A 20,690-nucleotide genomic window follows, 5' to 3' on the forward strand; every position below is an offset into this window, starting at 1 on the left:
GGTATGCTATGTGGCCATATCTGTTGAAGTTTAGTATTTCTGAGTACACTTTTGTATAAGTACCCAGGGAAGAAGTCTTCAGAGGGTTTTACAACATCATCCTAGAGATAGGACTTGAGGGCTGAACTCTCAGGAGGTCTTGAACTTGAAGGTTGAACTGGACTTGAGGACTGAGCTCTCAGGGGAGCATGGTTTTTAATGGACATCTTTCCATCAGGGCTCCAAGCAGTACATGGAAATGTCTGAATGACTGCTTAAGATGTGCTTAATTAATGTGCTCTGATTAGTACTAATTTTGCATATTAAAATGTATCCCATATACATTTAAGAAAATGAAAAGGTCTGGATAGGGAAACAGAAGGTGCACAAAGATAAATAGATGTTTTTATTAAAACTTGTAACCCTTTACTTGCTAAAAAGGAAAGGCACAAAGTTTTGTCCATTAGACCCATTTATATAGGAGCATCCCATGGAATGTTTTATTCTGTTGCTATATAGGGGGCAGGGAATAATACCATTAAGGTCAGGGCAGGTGCAAATAATTTCAGTAAACAAATAAAAAAATCTTTCAAACAAAAGAGCTATGTTACTTTCTCTAAGGCACAAATTGAAAGTAAACTAGAAACTTGATGTTGCTGATGCCTTAAAACCAGAAAGAGGAAACAGATTATAAAACTGATCAGTAGTTGCGTCCAACTTGCTTTCCAGTTTCTTTCCCAGCTATGATTGACGTAGCTGTACAATGTCCCACAATCTGTGAACACATGACCCACTGCCTCACTCAGCAGTTAGAAGAGTTGACAACTCTGTGGAACACAGGCTTGGTCATTCTCTCTTTAAGAAGTTAAAGCTAGAGCAAGTTTTGTATGTCTTGCCATGCTCCTGGTGGGCACAGGAAATGCAGAGGTCCAAGTTCACTTTCATGCTTCTGTGTTGAAAATAGATTTTTCCACAAGCTTGGATTTAGAAATCTATTTCTTATTGTACAGCATTGGCAAAATGTTATAACTGAACAATTACCTGGAAGCATCATAGATCTGCAAATAGATCTTTTGTAGTTTATGAAAGTTGAAATTCTGGCCCCAGGTAATGTAAATTACAAATAAAAAAAAATAACACAAGTGTAAGTAGTTTATTCAAAGTCGCCCTAGGGAAGTCAAAGTCATGGTCATGATTAGGTCATCAGTATGGTGATCGTGCGTGCCGAGTTGACCAGTGACTTGCATTTGTCTTTCTTTCAGAAATGGAAGAGAGTTATGAAACAGACACTAGCTCACTAACCAGCTCCACAAATGGTGTGTCCCACCACAGTATGCAGGATGCCATCATCCCCAACAGTGGTGCAGATTCCATCCCAGTGACGTTCATTGGGGAAGTTTCAGATGATCCTGTAGATTCAGGACTGTTTTCCAATAGAAACAACAATGCTGGTTCTTTTGACATGGGGAGCGTTGCCTGCAGAAGAGACCCCCAGGCCTCATTTCAGACTGGGCACAGCCAGCCTCATGAAAGGATGAGGGAAGAAGCTCCTGACCCCTACACTCCTTCCTATGACCTCAGAAAGGAAACCCAATCCAGTACCTCTCAAGATGGGAATTTCATTGAAATAGGGCCCAAGGTGACTTCTTTCATTTCAAAACTTCAAATAGATGGCCTAAGTGCAAAGGAGAAAGGGAAATTGCCTGTTCTAGGTTACAGTGAGACAACACATCCTGCCCAGAGGGTGAATTTACAGCCAAAAAGTGAAAAGGAAAGCAACGGAAAAACCACTGTCTCAGCACCACCATCATGGTATCAGCAAGGCCAAACCCCCAGGGGAAGTTATGGACTGAAGTGCGGCCTCACTACCTACAAAATTGTTCCTCCCAAGTCAGAGATGAGATGCTATGACAGAAATGTGTCCCTCTCCACAGGCGCCATTAAGATTGATGAGCTGGGGAATCTGGTGAGCCCCCATGTGAACAGCAGCAGGACCATACCCATCTCATCATCTGTTATTGAAACAGAAGCTCAACCCATTGGGAAAGTCAAGGAGTTCTGGAGGTGCAGCTCATTGGAGAAGCAGCTGAACCAGCCCACAGATTGCTCAACCAAGAGGAACCCCTCCACCACCACCACCACCACCATGCCAGCCAAGCCACAGCCCAATAACAGACTCCAGGTGGCCCCAACATTGACTGCACCCCAGCAGCAGGCTGGCCCCCAAGAATGCAGGACACACCTGGAAGAGGGGAGTAGCCGACCACCCTCCTCAGTCACTTGTCACATGAAAGTGCCAGCAGCTAACACCACAGAAGTCACATTCCTCAAACCTCAGAGAAGAACATCCAGCCAGTATGTGGCCTCTGCGATTGCCAAGCGGATCGGACCTCCCAAAGTCCATACTGATGTGGTGAGGCAGCACAATAATGTGGAAAAGTGTCATGTGGTTAGAGCACCAAAGCTACCAGGAGAGCCTGTCACTGTGAAGCATGACACAGCCCCCAACCTGTACTCAGAGGCACGAGGACATACACATGAGGCAAAGCAGCCTGGCGTCAGCCTTCCCAGCAATGCTGGGGGAGAGTCAGCCACGGGAGCCCAGCCTAGAGGGGAGGTCAGCAGCACATGTGGGAAGTTGTCTACTCAAGACTGTCCTGCCACTGTCCACAGAAGCTCTTATTTCCCACTAGTCAGATCTTCCCAGAAGGATCATGTTTCTGTGGGACAGAGCTGTGGTTTCAATGAAAAGCAAGGCGCAAGTAACCAAAAGACCAGCTCAGCATCTGACCCTGGGCTCACACTGGACAGGGCACACCCGCCCCCTCCACGCCTGGCAGATGCTCAGAGCTCCAGCAGGGCACTGGTGAATGGCTATACAGGAGCCCCAGACAAAAGCAAGCCTCCTGACTCTCCCAAAGTGCCCAGCACTAGTAGCCACATTGTCCTAGAAATGGAACAAAAACCCAATTCATTATCTACAGATGTGCATGAAACAGATGGTACATTGCCACCCAGCATTTTTGGGCCAAAGAAAAAATTTAAACCTGTTGTCCAGAGGCCAGTTCCAAAAGATACGTCCTTGCACAGCGCCCTGATGGAAGCTATCCACTCTGCAGGAGGGAAGGAAAAACTCCGCAAGGTGAATGCACTGGCCATGGGGGAAACAGGTGAAGGGAGATCCTGACCAGAACACCCACACCTGTCCTAGATTTTTATAAGAGGATCAGAGGAGAGACAGGAAAAGCATAGCAATAAGGATTAACACACAGGTTTCATTTTTAACTAGAATATCTCTCCTCCTTTCCTCAAGAATATTTGAATAAAACTAGTAAAGAGGCTAAAATGAATGTGTTTTGGTTTTTCAGGCTCAAACATGAGAGTAAAAGATGTCAGCCAATGAATGTCCATCCACCTGGCAGGAGAAATAGAGAGGCTGTATGGTGGGACCCTGCACATATTGGACTTCAAACATTGTGTGTTAGTCACCTTTCTAGTACTGTGACATAAAACCTCAAGATATCCAACTTAAATAAAAGACAGGTTTATTTTGGCTCACAGATTGGAGGTTTCAGTTTATAGTCAGCTGGCCCATTACTTTTGGACCTGTGGAAAGGCATCACATTATAGTAGGAGTACATGGTGGGGCAGATTTGCTTACCCGATGGCCAGGAAGCCAAAGGAGAGAATTAGAGACCAGAACCTCATATATCCTTGAAGGCCGCTCCCCAATAACCTAGGACATCCCACTAGGCTCCACATCCTAATGATTCCCCCACTTTCCAAGCTGAGGAACAAGCCTTTAACACATGAGCCTCTGGAACATTTAAGACCCAAATTATAGCACACTAAAGTGGGCAAATAAAAAATACAGACAACACCACTGCTTTACTCTGCAATCCTGTGTTGTTTAACAATGGAGATACAATCTAAGAACTGTGTTGCTTGTTGATATCATCATTATGCAAACATGGAGTGTGCTCACACAAACCTGTATGGTATAGATCAGTCACTAGACATGGCCTCTTGCTGCATCAAGAGACATGGTAGGTTGGGCATGGTGGCACATATCTGTAATCCCAGCAGTATAGGGGACTGAGGCAGGAGGATTGTGTGTTTAAAGCTAGCCTCAGCAAAAGTGAGGCCCTAAGCAACTCAGTGAGACCCTGTCTCTAAATAAAATACAAAATAGAGCTGGGGATGTGGCTCAGTGGTCGAGTGCCCCTAAGTTCAATCCCTAGTACCAAGAAAAAAAGACATGGAAGACACAAGGTGTGTGAGACTGCTGCTGATGTAACATGGCACATTGTATAGAAAACATTATTTTACAAGTAGGAGTTTGTAATCATAAAAATTATAATATAGTAAATATATAAATCATAACTTAGTCATTTGTTATTATTATCAAGAATTATGTGCCATGTGTAATTGTACATACTATCCTTTTATATGACTGGCAGCACATAGATTTGTTTATAGCAGCATCACCCAAATGTGTGAGCAAAGGCTACAGGATGGCAGGGTGCCTACAGTGTCACTAGGCAACAGGAATTTTTCAGCTCTGTAATCTTATGGGACCAGTGTTGTACATGTGATCCATTCTTGACTGAACTGTTATGTGGCACATGACTTTATTTGTAGCATCAGCATGTTGTAACTCTCCAATAGCACAAGAAGCAAATTTATGACATTCTTCCTCCATTATCTAAGCATTTAACATGTCAAAAAATATTGCCTGTGAAGCTAACACTAATGATAGGGTATAATTTCCTCTAGTTTGCAGATAAGGAAACTGAGATTCAGTAAAGCTAAGTGTCCTGGCCCAATGCTACACACTCATTAGCAGGAACCCAGGATTCTTATTCAGGGAGACAGGAAATCACCACACATTTCAGCCTTGGGAAGACAGGACAGATAACAGGTGTGATCTGTCATTAAGAGGCAACATTTGATGCTACCCCAAATATACAATATTTGATTCTTTTTTACATGTCTTTGACTTTGAATGAGGTTGTGTCCTGGTAAGTCCATGGAAAGTTGAAAATATTGGAAATTAAAAATGCATTTAATACACCTTACCCAGAACACATCATAGTGTAGTGTAACCTACCCTAAACGTGCTCAGAATATTTAGGTTGGCCTCCATTTGGGCAAAATCTTCTATTTCATAAAATGTATTGAATATCTCATGTAACTTATTAAATGCTTTACTAATGTAAAAAGAAACTGGTCTTCTGATATACTTTCATAACATGATAAATTTGAACTATAGTAAGTTGGAGTCCTTCTGTATGCACCTTTTAGCAGACAGGGAATTGATCTTAGAGGCCTCAACTTTTTTCTGCAGTATTTTCTTTCAAGCTGTTTCACAGTTAATATTTCTCCATCTTTGGAGTGAAATGTGTTGACACTATTAATATTCTAGACTGCAGAACACACTTTGGAGGGAGGGCCAAAGAAGCCATCCTACACGGAGGCAGAGAGCGAGCGATCAGCCCTGCTTGCCGCCATCCGTGGGCACAGCGGTGCCCACAGCTTGAGGAAGGTAAGAAAGACCATGGTGAGATGGGTACCAGTGCCCACCCACTCCTTCCCCCCAGTGTCCTATGTAGATGGCATAGAAACTGCTATTCCAAGAGGGTGGTGATCCAGCTTCAGAGCAGCCAACCCCTCCTGCTGGGCACATTGGCACTGGAGGCAGGCACGCTACTACTTGAGGCTGGGGCAGCCACTGCACAGGAGACTTGAGACTACGCAGAGGTTCTCCCACCCTCTTCCAAAAGCATAACCCCTGCCTGCACCTAGCATGGAACACTTTTCCAAGTTCCTTCTGGCACCCGCATGGCTTCAGGGCTTTGATAACCAGGCAGCATACGACTGCACACTTGCTGGAATGAATAAAGTGCTGGCTTTTGCATAACTACAGGAACAACATGGTCTTGAGTTTAGGGGCAGCATGGTATCACCCATGGCTTCTCTACAGAGAATTCAAAGAACAATATAACTTACTACTCAGAGGGTTCTGAGTGTGTGTCTTCCCCCCCCTCCAAACTGGTCAGATTTGTATTTCTAGCCCCTGTTTCTTTCCTCACATGCCAAGAAAAGTTACGAGATCAGAAAGTTCTCAGCAAGACATCACTGCCAAATCCTGGTCCCTGTGATCTGTGACTTGGCAGGACACAGGGGCAAGTGTCTAAGCCTTGGGCAGAGAGACTTCCTGGGCTTAGCACAGAAAAGCCGTCTGAAGTCTAAGGGTAAGACAGTAAGCTGTGCATTGCCCTCTTGAAAAGGACCTGTATAGACACTGACACTATCTTTTTGAGGCTGCTATAACAAAATGTCATAGGCCGGGTGGCTTATGAGTTTATTTCTCATCAGTAGATTTGTTGTCTGGTGAGGGATTATTTACTGGTTCATAGATTGCAACTTCTTACTGTGTCTTCACATTGTGAGGGTCAAGCGACTCCCTGGGGTCTCTTTTATAAGGTCACTGATCACATTCATGGGGGCTCCACCCTTTGACCTCATCACCTCCCAAAGGTCTTGCCTCCTAATGTCATCACCTTAGGGATTAAGAGTTCATACATGAAAATTTGGGGGGCCATGGATACTCAACCTTTAAAGCAATCATTTAAATGTCTCATTGTTAGGTGTCCTCCTCTGCCTCTGAAGAGCTCCAGAGCTTTCGAGATGCTGCGCTCAATTCACTGGGTGTGGAAAATCCTCAGCAAGAAGACCATGGCCTTCCACCCCCACCGGCCCTGCCACCACCTCCCCCACCGAACTCCCAGGCTCTCTCTGCATCAAGGACATCTTCTAGGTTCAGCTCAGGAACCCTCAGCAACCCAGTGGATGCCAGGCAAGCCTTGATGGATGCCATCCGCTCTGGCACAGGGGCTGCAAGATTGAGAAAGGTGAGTGCTGTGTGGGGGCAGAGAAAGGGAGGTGCACCTGCCTGTGGGAGAGCCTCAGGCCGGTCAGATGTGGGTAGGTGAGAGCTGGCCCCAGAGAGCAGGCTAGCTTCCTGCATGTTCACTGCCTGCCCAGCCCTTGGCTCCTCAGCAGGTGAAGGTCAAACCCCACTTCTTCCAGCCCCCACCTGAACTCACAAGTGTACTGGTCTATGGACAGGCTAGAGAAGATGATTCTCTATGGGCTCCGCAGAGCTCATGTCACAGACAGCCCTCGGCCTTCAGTGAGGCTTGCTAGCACACTCCTCTTCCTTGCTTCTTTCCTCTCTTCTCTTCTCCTCTTTTCTTTATTTCTTCCTTTTCCTTCTAATATCCTTCTCTGCCTTCCTCCCTCTTCCTTATTCCCTCTTTTCCTTTTTCTTTCCTTCCTTTCTGCCTATGTGCCTCCCTCGGTCCCTTCTTCCTTTCTCCTCTTTCTTTCTGCCCTTCTTCATTTTTTCCTTCCTTCCTCTCCGCTCCCCGTCTGCCTATCTTCTTTTCTCTTTCTCCCAGCATAATGCCTAATTGTGATCTAATTTGAAGTCTCCTAGGCAGAGGATTCTTTTCCCCAGTTCCTCCTTCTGTACAGTCTGATGCTGGTCTTCAAGTCGGTTGCCCACCTGGTCCCAGTGGAATCTCTGGCTCCTGCAATAGGATTCAGAAATTAAGGAACACTTGGGCCAGATGGCTTCTGAGATGTGTTTCAACTCCAAAATGGTTCTGTAAATGCATTGACCCTTGATTCCTGCACATTCCTGCTGGTTTTGGAATTATGCTAATAATAAGGAGTCTTGGGTGTGTTTTTCTATTTTTTGAGAGATTATTTCTATATACTAAGCTTATGTTTTCTCTCAAGAGGTCAGAGCTAAAGATTATTCTCAATTTTATGTAAAATGAACAAGGCTCAGAGGAGCCAAGTGTCTTGGCTTTGGACTAAGCACTGAAGGTCTTTGACATTAGGTAACAAGCTGTGTGCTCTATAGAGAGCAGGTCACTCAGAAAATAGGATGTGGGCCACTTGCACTGCTGTGGCCATTAACAAGGCAGACTTCTCCACTTATTTCACACATAGGAACCTGAGGAGACAGAGGAGAGGACTGCCCAGGCAACATGGCTGTAAAGGCTGTCCCTCCTTGATTAGGGCTCTGTGGGTGCTCAGAGGTCCCAGCTCTGTTTCCCTGTTCAAGAGCTGCCTGGATGTCCAATGACTGTGGCTTTCCATGTCCCCCAGATGGCATTTGTGCCAGCTCTCAGGTCAGTTCCCCAGGGCTCATCCTGATTTGAGTGTGAGGCATTCATGCCAGTGTATGTCTGGCCCTGATTAGGGACACAAGCCGTCATCTGCCCAGGAGGCCAGCCAGTCCTCAGTGGAAGCACACCTCACCTCAGGTCACTGGGGAAACACATCTTTAACTGAATGGCAGTGAAACATCCCAGATCTCATGCCATCTCCTCAGAAGGGGAAAAGTTAAAAATCATTCAGGGCTTTCTGAGTTTAGTTGTGCTTTGTGCTTCCCTCTTCTATGGGATATATGCATCAATGACCTCACATGCTTATTTACAATGACAGAGAAGGAAAGGAAATGTAGTGAATGGTAACAAAGGGATGTTAAAAATTAGACTGCATGAGTTCTGATAAAGATGTAAAAGAGGCCCTAGGATGTCCTCTGACAGATTTTAAGGGCTGTTGTTTCTAAGGCTCCCTGGAAAAGTCCAAAGTGAGTGATGCAGTTGGAACCAGCTCCAAGGGTCTGGCTGACCCCAGGGCACATAATCTGAGTTTTAAAAATCATATTTCTCAACATGAACTTCACATTGAAACAGCTACATCTTGAATCAAGATTTTTTTTTTTGGAAGTTTCAACCAACACATCTGCCATTTTTAAATGTTTACCATGTGACTTTACATTAAGATTTGAGATAATTATCAGAATATCCCAATGAAGCTTTTGATCTACTTTGGATAACACTGAGTAGAATTAGAGTAGTTGTTCTTTATTTGCGGTTTTGCTTCCCACACTTTCAGTTCATCACAGTAAACCAGGATTAAAAATATTAAATGGGAAATTCCAGAAATAAGCAATTCATAAGTTTTAAATGACTTGTTAACAGTGTATTGTTATAATTGTTCTATTTTATTACTGTTATTTTCAATTGTTCCCTGTACATAATGTATAAGTCAAACTTTGCCGTAAGTATGCATAATAAGTATGCATGTAAGGTTCAGTACTATCTGAACATAGATGCAGTTTCAGGCATCTATCAGGGGTCTCAGGATGTGTCTCCTCTTCTCTCTGTGACCACACACTGTTCTTGTTAGTTCATATACATCATCTCTGTCTGATTTTTTTAAGCTTTTCAAAATAGAAATTGTTTTTTCCATCCTGCTGGGGTCATGAGGGTCCTGGTCCCAGAGAGGGTGAAGACTTGCTTGGGGTCATAACTAGCAGTTGGTGGGCTACAAATTTAAACATAGATCTTCTTTCTCTGAGAATGCTTTCCAGAAAGAAAACACATGCTGGGGAATAGTCTAAAAGAACAGAGGAAATTGTGCTGTGAGAAAGAAAGTAGGGAGAGATGAAAAGACAAGAGATGAGAAGGGCCCAGACTAGACAAGGCCAGTCCCACACTTAGGGACTAGGAAGAAGCTGGGTGGCGTGAGCCCCAGTCATGCTTGGAGAAAAGGTCACCATGGCTGGAACATCCTGGCTGGAGTGTGAGACCAGTCAGTCATTTCTAGCACAGTCTCAGCTTTCTGTCAGCTACTTAAATGGCATTCAGAAGTTTTGATTATTTCTTGGATGCGGCCCACCATGTCCACCCTGGAAAGTTCTGGTCAGTAAATATTTCTATGACACTTCTGAGATTTGGATGCTCTAAGAAGTTTACAAGTTGCTCTCAGTCTGAAAGCTAGGCCCTGAGTGACAGGGGTGAGTGTCACTCTATCACTACTATACCTGAATGACCTGGGATCTTCTCTTCCTTCTGCATATTTCATCACATAAAACCTACTGAAGAAAATGTGGCTGAGCAGGCCAGGAATGGGGTGGCCCCTCCACCTAAGCCACCCCTTTTCAGCCTCTTTCAGGGGTACACAGCTGCCACTGGACCAACTTGGCCTCACCAGAGACCATGTTGGATTCCCTTGAATCCAACATTTACTTGCCTTTGTGTCCTGGGGGCTTGCCCCATTGGCTCATTTTTGTTGAACAGTAGACCAAGTCATCAGGGAAACATTTTCAGTTCGGGCAATGACTTGTAATTTTTCCAACAAGCTGGTTAGATGGCACTTTCCTGCTATGCATGGGCCATGAAGGTTTATGTTGTCTTTGAAGCAAAAATACTGTGGTATGTTTTATGGCCCTTGGGCATCACATCTTTTGAACTTTGCCTCTTATTGTTTCTTTAGCTTCCTTTCACCTGTTTGGGCTTTTGAAGTTTGCTAACCTTGAGGAAACTGCAGTAAACATAAAGACATCCATATCCGTCCAGTGTGGGTTTGAGCTCTCCCTAGACAATTGGTCTGAGCAGAATTTCCTTCTTCTCTTTAGGAGTCAGTGGGGGCTCTTGAGCAGGCTTTGCTGGGTGAGCCTCCTGGGTCTGGCCCTATCAAGGCAGTTTTGAGGGCTGCAGTGCATGTCTGCAGGCTCCCCTCCTCCCTTTGCAATGCTACCTTCTCCTTTTAACCAGGGTTCCTAGTCACCCTAGCGATGTCTCCTGGGATGTGGAACTTTCAGCACACCAAAAACCTGATGGTCCCAGATGCAACATTTGGTCACCCTGCCTGTAATTCATACAGGCATAGGCAGTAATGCTGCCTATGGTAAAACATAGAAGAGTACATTTGATGGAGAAGGAATGATTACCTTAAAAATGAGTTTGTCAGTTTTCAAGATAATTGAAATGACATCCACCTTAACAGTGTGAATTGAGCAGTGTCTCTACCTCTGTTTGTGGCTGTCAGAGAAGTCCCCGGCTGTCTGGGTTTCCTCCAGCTTACAAAGGGGCATGCGCACCTTTGTTGTGACCTGCTCTTGCTTCTTCACAGAATGCCCACTCTTACCAAAGATGATATTCAGTACATACCCACCTCCACATTCAGTTCTTTCTTCCCGTCATACATATCAGTGGTAAAGCTGTGTGCCTGTGTGTCTTTGCCCATCTGCTTTACATGTATCATTTCAGAGGGCCTGGAATATGCACCTAGTACCCTCTAAACCTGTGTTTAGATGTAACACATGGGTCTGTCCAGCACTCATTCCATAAACCTTTCCAGCGAACCTACCAGGGTCCATAGAAAGATGAGTGAAGCATCATTGTGCCTGCAGAGGTTCTCAGCCAGAGAAAGTCCCATAGAGAGTGTTTGCATGTTTCTGGGCAGGGTTTGTGGTTGACCTGAGAAAATTTCCAGAAGGTATGGACTTGGTAAAAAATTCCATATCTTTCTGCCGACATGTTCTGTCTTTTGTCTCAATTGGTGACCTTCCTGGAAGGCGAGGATGTAGTTTCCAGTTGACAGATGGGCATAGGGTGTAGATGTCCTCAATGACTAATTCTAACCCTTCCCTAGGTCAGTGCTGCCACTGCATCCAGACATCTTATCAGCTCCTGACTGCCTTGGGAAATGCCCCATGGAGCCATGCCAAGCTCCAGCCTCACAGTGGGGGCCTCCACAGGTGCCCATTTTCTCACTGCAGGAATTAATGGATGCAGACATGCACACGTCACACCACTTGGCCTTGACCATAGTCCCTGTGAGTAACGATTAGAGGTATGACACTATCAAGAGGCCCTGAGCCAGGAATGAGAAGCAGCAACAGCTCTCCTTCCTTCTAAGCCTCAGCACTATCACAAGTGGCTAGAGAACTCCAAGTTCCGGGACTAGGGAATAGTGATTTATGTCAGGACACAAACAGACTCATAAGTACAGCTGTGTCACACACTGGGTTTGGAAACTCATTATGTAAGCCTTTACTGTGTTCTGGTTGAGTTGGAAGGGTATCAAGGTACAGGGGGTCAATTTTGTCCTTACTCACTTCTTTATGCAGAATCGTTCTTTTTGTGACAGTATTCCAAGATGCCTGTCCTTACTACGAGAGGAAAGGTGGTGGGGAAGCTTCTCATGAGACCACTGAATGCAGTGACTGCCCTCAACACACCAAGGGCCTTCACAGACACCACTCCCCACATCCCCACACTTTACCAGCAAACTCCTACTCATTCTTCATATTTCCATATTTACCCAGTCCTCAGCAAACCTTTCTTATTCCTCAAACTGATTAAGCTTCCCATTGCAACATCACATAGTTTTTCCTTCATAATGCAAATCACAGCTCTGATTTCTCTAACAACTGGTGTAACTTTTGTTGAATGTGCACCTCTCCTTCCATGGCACAGGCTCTGTGAGTCTTGCCCATTGAATAGTCAGCACCTTCTGTAGTTCCTGGCACAGAGTAAGTACTCAGTAATTATTTATTGGGAGGAGAGAGAGATTCATTCATTGTACACCATGATTCCTGGCTGTCCTAGTACAACTTGCTGTCCATGTGCTCATAACTCCTCTATTTCATAATCATTATACAATCATGCCAGGAATCCACTTCAAGCTGGAAGAATCCACCTTCTTTTCCTTTTGGAAAATAAGACAAGATTTGTACATTTCCAGGTTTCTATCACAGGCTCCATTTGCCTCCTCCAGAGCCAGCCAGTGCTGCGTAGCAGGCTTCCATGTGAATTTTTCAGTGCCTTGGACCTCTCCACCCAAGCTGGAAGGGAGGAATTTAGCTAGAGAGTTTGAATGCTATCTTAGCAGCTTCTCTATTCTCCTCAGCACCATTTCCCTATCATCATTGTTCATATTACCTTTTACCCACATAAAGATTATTCTCCTTAGTCGGCAAAGAAGTAAACAAAATTGGAATATTTTTACAGCTTTCTTTGTGGGCCTCACTTGGCAAGCCTTGACCCTTCACCAATTTTCTCTTTGTTCAACTCAAATAAAGAGAGAATCTTTTAGAAAGCCTGAAATGTGTGGGAAGCCAGGGAACACTTCGGAGCTCTGCTTTGCAGCATGGCCTCCTTCAGGAACAGGTACATTCCTCTTTCCTTTGTGCACACCCTTTGCTGGTCATTCCCAGCCTGGTGCTGATATGTAAGTATCCTGGTGCTGATACTTGGACTGCTGGGCCAGTCCTAGCAGGGCTGCTGCCTTGAGAACAGAGGTTGATCAGTCCCTCCTTGCTTCACTGACTTGTCCCTTAGTTTCCCTCTTGGGCCTGTCCTGCCAGTTACAGGCTCAGAGAGATTTGCCTTGGCAAGGTGGGACAGCATCTCAAAAGAGAATTAGCTCCCTATGCTGGATGTTAGATGAACCAGAGATGCTCAAGCATCTCTGCAGCCCTATCTCCAAAACTTCATTATAGGTTCACTAAACCTATCCTCTGGCTACTTGCTGTAGGTTGGGTCTGGGGTATCCCCCAAAGGCCCATGTTTTAAAAGGGTTAGTCCTCAGCTCATGGTGCAATGGGGGGCATATAACTTTGAGAGGTGAGGCCTAGTGGGAGGTCTTCCAATCATTGCAGGTGGGTGCTCAAAAGGGATAGTCCCAGCCTTTTCCACTTTCTTGTTTACTTTCTTGCCATGAAGTGAATGGGTTTGAGTTTTATCTGCCACATACTCCCACCAAAATGTGTCACCATAGGCCCCAAATCATGGAGCAATCCAGTCATGGGAAACCTCTAAAACTGTGGACCAAACTAAACCTTTTTCTTATGAATTGACTTATCTCAGGTATTCTGTTACATTAATGGGAGGCTGGCTAAAACTGCAAGCATGATGAAATGATATAGTGAAGGCATTGCAAAATCCTTGTGCTGAGGACCCTATGCAGATGATCTCAGCCACTCTTTTGGAATCCTATAATTTGTCTAGCATTCCTATTTTACCAGTGAAAGAAGGAAAAGATGAGAGTGGGTGAGCAATTCTCTAGACACAACCAGCCAAGATGAAAATCCACATTCCAAAGTGTGTACTCACTATTAAACTACACATTCTTATTTTAAATCCAGGAAGAATTTGTGTTTTCTAGTGTACAACTTCAAAGTCAGCTGGTAGATTTGCTAGGAAACCTACCTAGGCCTCACAGCCATTTGTTCTTATGACTTTTGATAAATTAAGTTTTAACAAGCCCTGATTTTTTTCTCATTTTATAAAAGATTATTTCTCTCATTTTGTTATGAAAAATGTCAAGGATATTTAAAAATTGTACAGTAAACACCCTTACACCTACCCCCAAGGGCTTATGATGATATCTTTCTGTATTTGTTTGATATCAGATCTGTCCACCTATCTATCTTTCTACAATCCAAATGGAATTTTGTTTTTTATGCATTCAAAATGCATTGTCAATATCAGTATGTATCACAGCTAAAAATGTAATATGCATGTTATTGGAGTTTATTTTTTATGGTTGTTTTTTAGATAGAATGCACATTCAGTGGAATGTACACCTATTGTGGGTCACATTTGAGTAGCTTGAAACTCATTTGAACATTCAATACCCCTGATGAGTTTTGAGTTTGGTTTTAGATAAATATTAGAAGAATAAAGCTGAAACAGAAATAGTTATATAGAATTTCTAGATTCAGGATGTATATATGTGTGTATGTACAGCTATGCATGCACACACAGGTATTTTGGAGTGATTAGGTCACTTATAACATCTGGATCAAGGAAGAGATTGATTGGCACAGCTGTACGTAAGGTGTTGGAAAAGGGAATATCTGGTGGCGTTAGAAGATACTCAGCTAACCCAAAGCAGTGAATGTGGACCGTTTAATGCTGCTGACAGTTTCAAAGCAAAAATAGGGACAAAACAAAGTTTTTTAATATGTTCAGTTCTCACCTGCTTAACAAGAATCCCCAGGGAGCTTCAGCAAGTGGTCCAAATATAGTTTCAGTGATTGGATTTCCAGTCCTACCTGAAACAACCAAACATCCAGACAAAACATGATCTTTAGGTTGCTGGACATCATTTCCAGTAATGATGGAGCATTGATCCGTGAGAGACATGAAGCAAAGGGGCAAGGCCTGTGAGTCCCTCTCCTTCCTGCCTGTGCTGTGGTGCAGTCAGGGGAACCCAGACAGAGATCCACAAGCTCCCTGACTGAGGAGCAGTGCCAGAGTCTGCCAAGGCCAGGAGAGCTGAGGTGGGCAGAGTAGATACTGAGGAGGACACCATAGCACCAAGACAGGGTTCCAGAAGCCTCCAGAGGCCCCTCTGGAAGACTTCATGGATCACTCATCATCCCATGCAAGTGAGGGAATAGAACCAGCCAGTAGGATTAACTAGGGCAGTATCTAGAGCTCACACAGTCTGAGAATAGTACCTGTTTTCACCATCCAGATGAGAAGACGTCAATGCTTGGGCATTGGGTAGAAAACTCAGAAGGGTCTTGCCTCAGTATTTACCTGGCTACTGTGCTGCCCCCCAGATCTTAAAAACAACACCTGAAATTGCCCAACTATGTCCTAATAAACTGCATCCCAGAACAAAGCTCAGGAATATTCATAGGAATATAAAACCACCCAGTACCCAAAAGGCAAAAATGGACCATGTCTGACATTCATTCAGGAATGATCAGGCATGCACAGGAGCAATATAAAATGAAACCTGATAGATTGAAAATGAATTAGAACTGCCGTAAAATTTACACAGGTGTTTGAATTGGCAGATGAGGATATTTAAACAGTTAATATAACTCTATTTAAAGTATAGAAATAAGTATATTTTGTGACTAAAACAGGATTAAATTTGAAATTAGTAACTAAACCATCTCAGGAATATTCCCAAACATTGAAGTAACACAGATTTAAATTATCCACAGGTAAAATAAAAGGATCAAAGGGAAAATAGAAAGAGTATTTTGAAGTGAATGTAAACTTGAACACAATATAAGATGTGTGTAATGAAGATTCCATAGCCTCACATTGTTCCATTAGGAAACAGAAGTCTCCCAGGAGGGACCTCACCTTCGCCTTCAGAAACTAGAGAAAAAAGAGTAAAACTAAAATCCAAGGTAAGCAGAAAAAAAAATAAGTAGTAAAGGTCAGCAGAAATCAATGCAATAAAAAGAGAAAAGTAATAAAGAAAAATCAATTAAACCAACAGCTTGTTCTTTAACAAAACCAATAAAATTGATATGCCTGTAGCCAGACTTAGCAGGAAAAAAAATGGAGACAATTTGGCAATATCAGGAAGGAGAGGCATAATATCACTATCAATTCTACCAATATTAAATAGAGAATATCATCATAAGGAAAATGTGACCAACTTCATGCAATGAACAAACTGCAAACAACAAAAACTATTAAACACAAAGCTCATGTAAGAAGACATACATAATTTGAATACCTCTGTATCTGTTAAAGAAATTTTTAAGTTTAATTTTAAGTTAGAAATCCACATACGCACAACACATGGACATGTGCTATCACACACACACACACACACACACACACACACACACACACACAACTTTGCAGGCCTAGATGACTTCAATGAGGAGTTCACAAACATACATCCAAACTACTGTATAAATTCTTTCTTAAAATTGAATATGAAAAAGGGCTTCCCAATTTACTCTATTAAGCCACTACTATTGATTCCAAAACCAAAGATATTACATGAAAAAAAACAGTACATAAAAAGGATAATATATGATGGCCAAGAGGGACTTATCCCAAGAATGCTAGGTTGGTTAACGTTTAAAAATAATTCCCCACATTAACAAACTAAAAACTAAAAAACATAAAAAGTCATATGATTATTTCAATATACACATTAAAAGTATTTGGTAATATTCATCATCCATTCTGATAAAAACTCTATAAAGTAGAAGAGAAAGGAAGTTGCTCAGTCTGATAAAGGGCATCAAGGAAAAACTGACAGCTGACCTCAGAGTTCACAGGTGGAAGAATGAATATTTTCCCCAAGAACAAAAACAAAGTAAGAATGTCTATCTCTCACTGATTCTATTCAGCACACTGATGAAAGTTCCAGCCATTGCAGTCAGGCAAGGAAGGAAGGAAGGGAGGGAGGAAGGAAAGGAAAGAAGGAATGAGGAGGGAAAGGAGGGAGGAGGAAGAAAGGAAGGAAGCAGGCCTGCAGTCTTCATTTCCCATTCTTAGTTAACCTTATGGAATTCAAACCTGTATGATTCTCTCGTTGTTATGGTTTGGATCTGAAATGCACCCCAGAAAGCTTGTGTTTAGAAAACATGATCCCCAATGCAGTAAAGTTCAGAGGTGGGGCTTTTAGGCAATGATCAGGGCCTCTTATGCTTGTCTTCCTCTCTGGACATGTGTTCTCCATGGGCACAGGTTCCTCTGTCCATCCTATTTATAGCCCTGGAGTTGATCCTTTGGCCTCTTCTGGATATACTCACCACTCCAGAAATACCCTTCTTCCACTGTGACTCTCATCACCACCTGGATGCCAGTGACCCCAAGTTCTCTATCCCCAACCAGTTGGTCCTGGGCTATGCCTTATACCCATGTCTTCAGCCCTTCCCTGATATTCATACTATGTGGCCCACAGCCTCAAGCTCAGCAGGTTCAGAATTGAACCATCTGCCTTAATGCCCTGCTCCCCCCACACTCCTCACCCCGTGCTTCACAACCATGGTCCACCTCCCCTTATGCCACATCTCTGTCAAGCATCTACTTGCTCTGGGCACAGGCTAAGCCCTGGCCATTGTACCCCTTGACCTTTGCCCTTCTCCCCACTTTGTTCCCACCAACAATCTTGAGTCCATCTTCAGTGTGCATTGTGGCTCCCTGTTGGGGCTCCCTGCCTTGTCCCCATACCCCAACCACAAGCAAATGCAGTAGTGTCCCTCCTCTACTTTTGGTGGCTCTCTCTTCTCCAGCACAAAGTGCAGGTACCATGACAGGACCTTCCTGCACAACCAGATCTCTGCTGACCTCTCCCAGCCTGCATCCTTCTTACCCCAGGGTCTTTGCACATGTTTTTGTTCTGCCATAAATGCCATTTGCCAATTCCCATTTGTGTGTCTCACAGCTGTTCAATTAAATGTCATTCCTATAGGAAATATTTTCTTGGCCCCAAAGCCAGGGACATCTGTTCCTACTAAGTGTCTGTCACTACCTCTGCCTCCCCTGCACATCACTCACTCCCACACAATTGTCATTTGCACATTTTCCCATTAGAGCATCATTCTGGGAGGGCGGAGGACCATGCACACCCACCTTGTTCATGACTCCTCAGCACCAACCCTAAAGTTCGTGCCCCAGTAAGTACTTATGGAATATAGAGAAGAGTGAAGCTGTAGGACTAGAAGTAAAGGTGGTGCCTCTCCATCTTGGTCCATTCAGGCTGCTATGAGAAAATGCCAGGCTGGGTGGTTTATACACAACAGACACAACTGCTCATGGGCCTGGACGCTGAGAGTTCAGGATGGAGGTGCTGCAGATCCAGAGTTCAGCAAGTGTCCACTTCCTCAATGAGGGTAGCTTCTTCTGGTAGAAGAGTGTAATGGTGGAGGTGGGAATGAGCTTCCTCCATCCTCGGTTGTCAGGGCACTAATTCTATTCATGAGGGCTCCATCCTCCTGACCTGACCTCACCTCCCAGAGGCCCCACCTGCTATCCCATTGCCCTGGGAGTGAGAATCTCAACAGATGGATTTGGGGGGAAAGGCAAAGGCAGCACAAACATGCAGCCCATGACATTGCTGTTGTTAAGAAAGTAGGGTCTTCAGGAAACCTCCAGCAGAGTTGTTAGTGAGAGCAGAGCCCTTGTGTTCCTACAGGTCGTCATTAAAGCTGTGGATTTGGAGAGTCCTGGAAGAAGGACCGAGAGTGGGAAACGAGAGCAGAGAGCTGTGTGGAGATGTTGCAAAGTGGTCCCAGCTGGCATCGGTGTCAGATAGACACTGGCCTATCCGATACCCCTCCCAGGTGTTCAGGGCCTTTGGGGCTTCATTTTTTCCTGTTAAGACTATTGTGAGGGACAAAATGAAGGAGAGTTTGTACAGGGGTGGCTCAATGCCTGGAGCAAAGATGCTTCAGAAATGCTATTATATGGGCTGCTATCACATACCTCATCTTAAGCTTCATCAAAAGGCTGCCCAAGGAGGCGGGGACCACTGAATGTGGAGGTGGTGCTAATGGAGCTGGGAGATCAGAGGGCTAGTGGGCCTTGTGAATACAAGAGGCATTTGAGGTGTGTGAGTGAGTGGGCAGAAGGTCCCTGCTCTCTATTTGGGTGGCCTGTGGGTCACTACTTATAAGCACTTGATTAGAAGCAAATTGCCCTCCCTAGATTTCAATTTTGTCATCTTTATTTTAGTGGCAATACCCCTAACAGTGGAAATAATGCATCATTTATTAAGTTGAGCTGATATTCATAGGATTTGTACAGTACTCACAATGGCATTCATCACATGGGAAGCACACAGGAAATATCCCGGGTACTGTTGCTGTGGCAGTGGTCATTCATGTTAGGAGAAATCTATTTGCATCCTTGAATATTTGCTTCACTTGGCACACTGAAGAAGTGAAATGCAGTGGCCCAAGTTATAGTACAGTTCAACTTAGAATGTGTTGAACTCAGCGAAAGAGCAAGAGATCCAGTGTCTTTTCACATGAATTCATTTCTTTACTTGAAAATATGGTTTAATTTTTGCCTTTAGAAGCACTAAACTTATTTCCTTCAGAAGCCCAGGAATATAGCTTTTGGTTGGATTATCACAGGAGGACTCCTGGCTGAACTAACAGTTGAATTTTTTTTTTTCATCAAGTGTTACAGGAACTTGTGTGTTTGCATTCATTCCTTCACTCACTCCACAAACATTTGCTCACTCAGATGTCCCTGTGCTGGCGATAGAGTGGTGAGGCCATCTTGGTTCCTGCCTCAGAGAGCCCTGCTTCCAGCCATGAGAGACAAACCATTAGGACACCATTGTACAGTGTCCTAAGGTACACTCATACACTGCTGCAGGTGGGACTGCAAATTGGTGTAGCCAATTGGAAAGCAGTATGAAGATTTCTTGAAAAACTGGGAATGGAGCTACCATTTGACCCAGCTATCCCTCTCCTCAGTCTATACCCAAAGAACTGAAAAAGAGCATACTACAGTGACACAGCCACATCAATGTTTATAGTAGCACAGTTCACAATAGCTAAACTGTGGAACCAACCTAGATGCCCTTCAATAGATGAATGGATTAAAAAAATGTGGCATATATACACAATGGAATATTTCTCAGCAATAAAAGAGAATAAAATCATGGCGTTTGCAGGTAACTGGATGGAGTTAGAGAAGATAATGCTAAGTGAAGTTAGCTAATCCCAAAAAACAAATGCTGAATGTTTTCTTTGATTTAAAGAGGCTGATTCATAGTGGGATACGGAGAGGGAGCATGGGAGGAATAGAAAACTCTAGATAGGGTAGAGGGGTTGGAGGGGAAAGGAGGGGGCATGGGGTAAGAAATGATGGTGGAATGTGCCGATCATTATTATCCAGAGTACATGTATGAAGATACAAATTTGTGTGAATATACTGTATATACAACCAGAGATATGAAAAATTGTGCTGTATATGTGTAATAAGAATTATAATGCATTCCGCTGTCATATATAAATAAAATAATTTTAAAAGAGAAAAAAACAGAAAGCTTTCAGGCATATTTTTATTTTAAGAAGATTGCATCATGGTTGTCAGTGTAAAAGGTCTCAGCGT

The 20,690-nt window shown here is 43.8% G+C and overlaps 1 protein-coding gene across 10 annotated transcripts in view; it reads left to right on the forward strand.

The window, feature by feature from the left end:
- The window catches only part of Cobl (cordon-bleu WH2 repeat protein), a 300,795-nt gene that overhangs the window by 278,614 nt on the left and 1,491 nt on the right, over positions 1-20,690 (forward strand). For 8 of the 10 annotated variants that reach the window (XM_078039734.1, XM_078039736.1, XM_078039728.1 and 5 more), the window contains 4 exons: positions 1,242-3,121; positions 5,405-5,524; positions 6,630-6,893; positions 19,815-20,398. In XM_078039734.1, coding sequence (XP_077895860.1) covers positions 1,242-3,121; positions 5,405-5,524; positions 6,630-6,893; positions 19,815-19,835 — 2,285 coding nt within the window. In that variant the 3' untranslated portion in view covers positions 19,836-20,398. Of the gene's footprint in view, positions 1-1,241; positions 3,150-5,404; positions 5,525-6,629; positions 6,896-19,814; positions 20,399-20,690 lie in introns of those variants that run through there. The other 2 variants (XM_078039735.1, XM_078039729.1) reach the window with 2 other exon arrangements.

This window comes from Ictidomys tridecemlineatus, chromosome 2 (assembly GCF_052094955.1).
Source record: "Ictidomys tridecemlineatus isolate mIctTri1 chromosome 2, mIctTri1.hap1, whole genome shotgun sequence".
NCBI lineage: Eukaryota > Metazoa > Chordata > Mammalia > Rodentia > Sciuridae > Ictidomys > Ictidomys tridecemlineatus.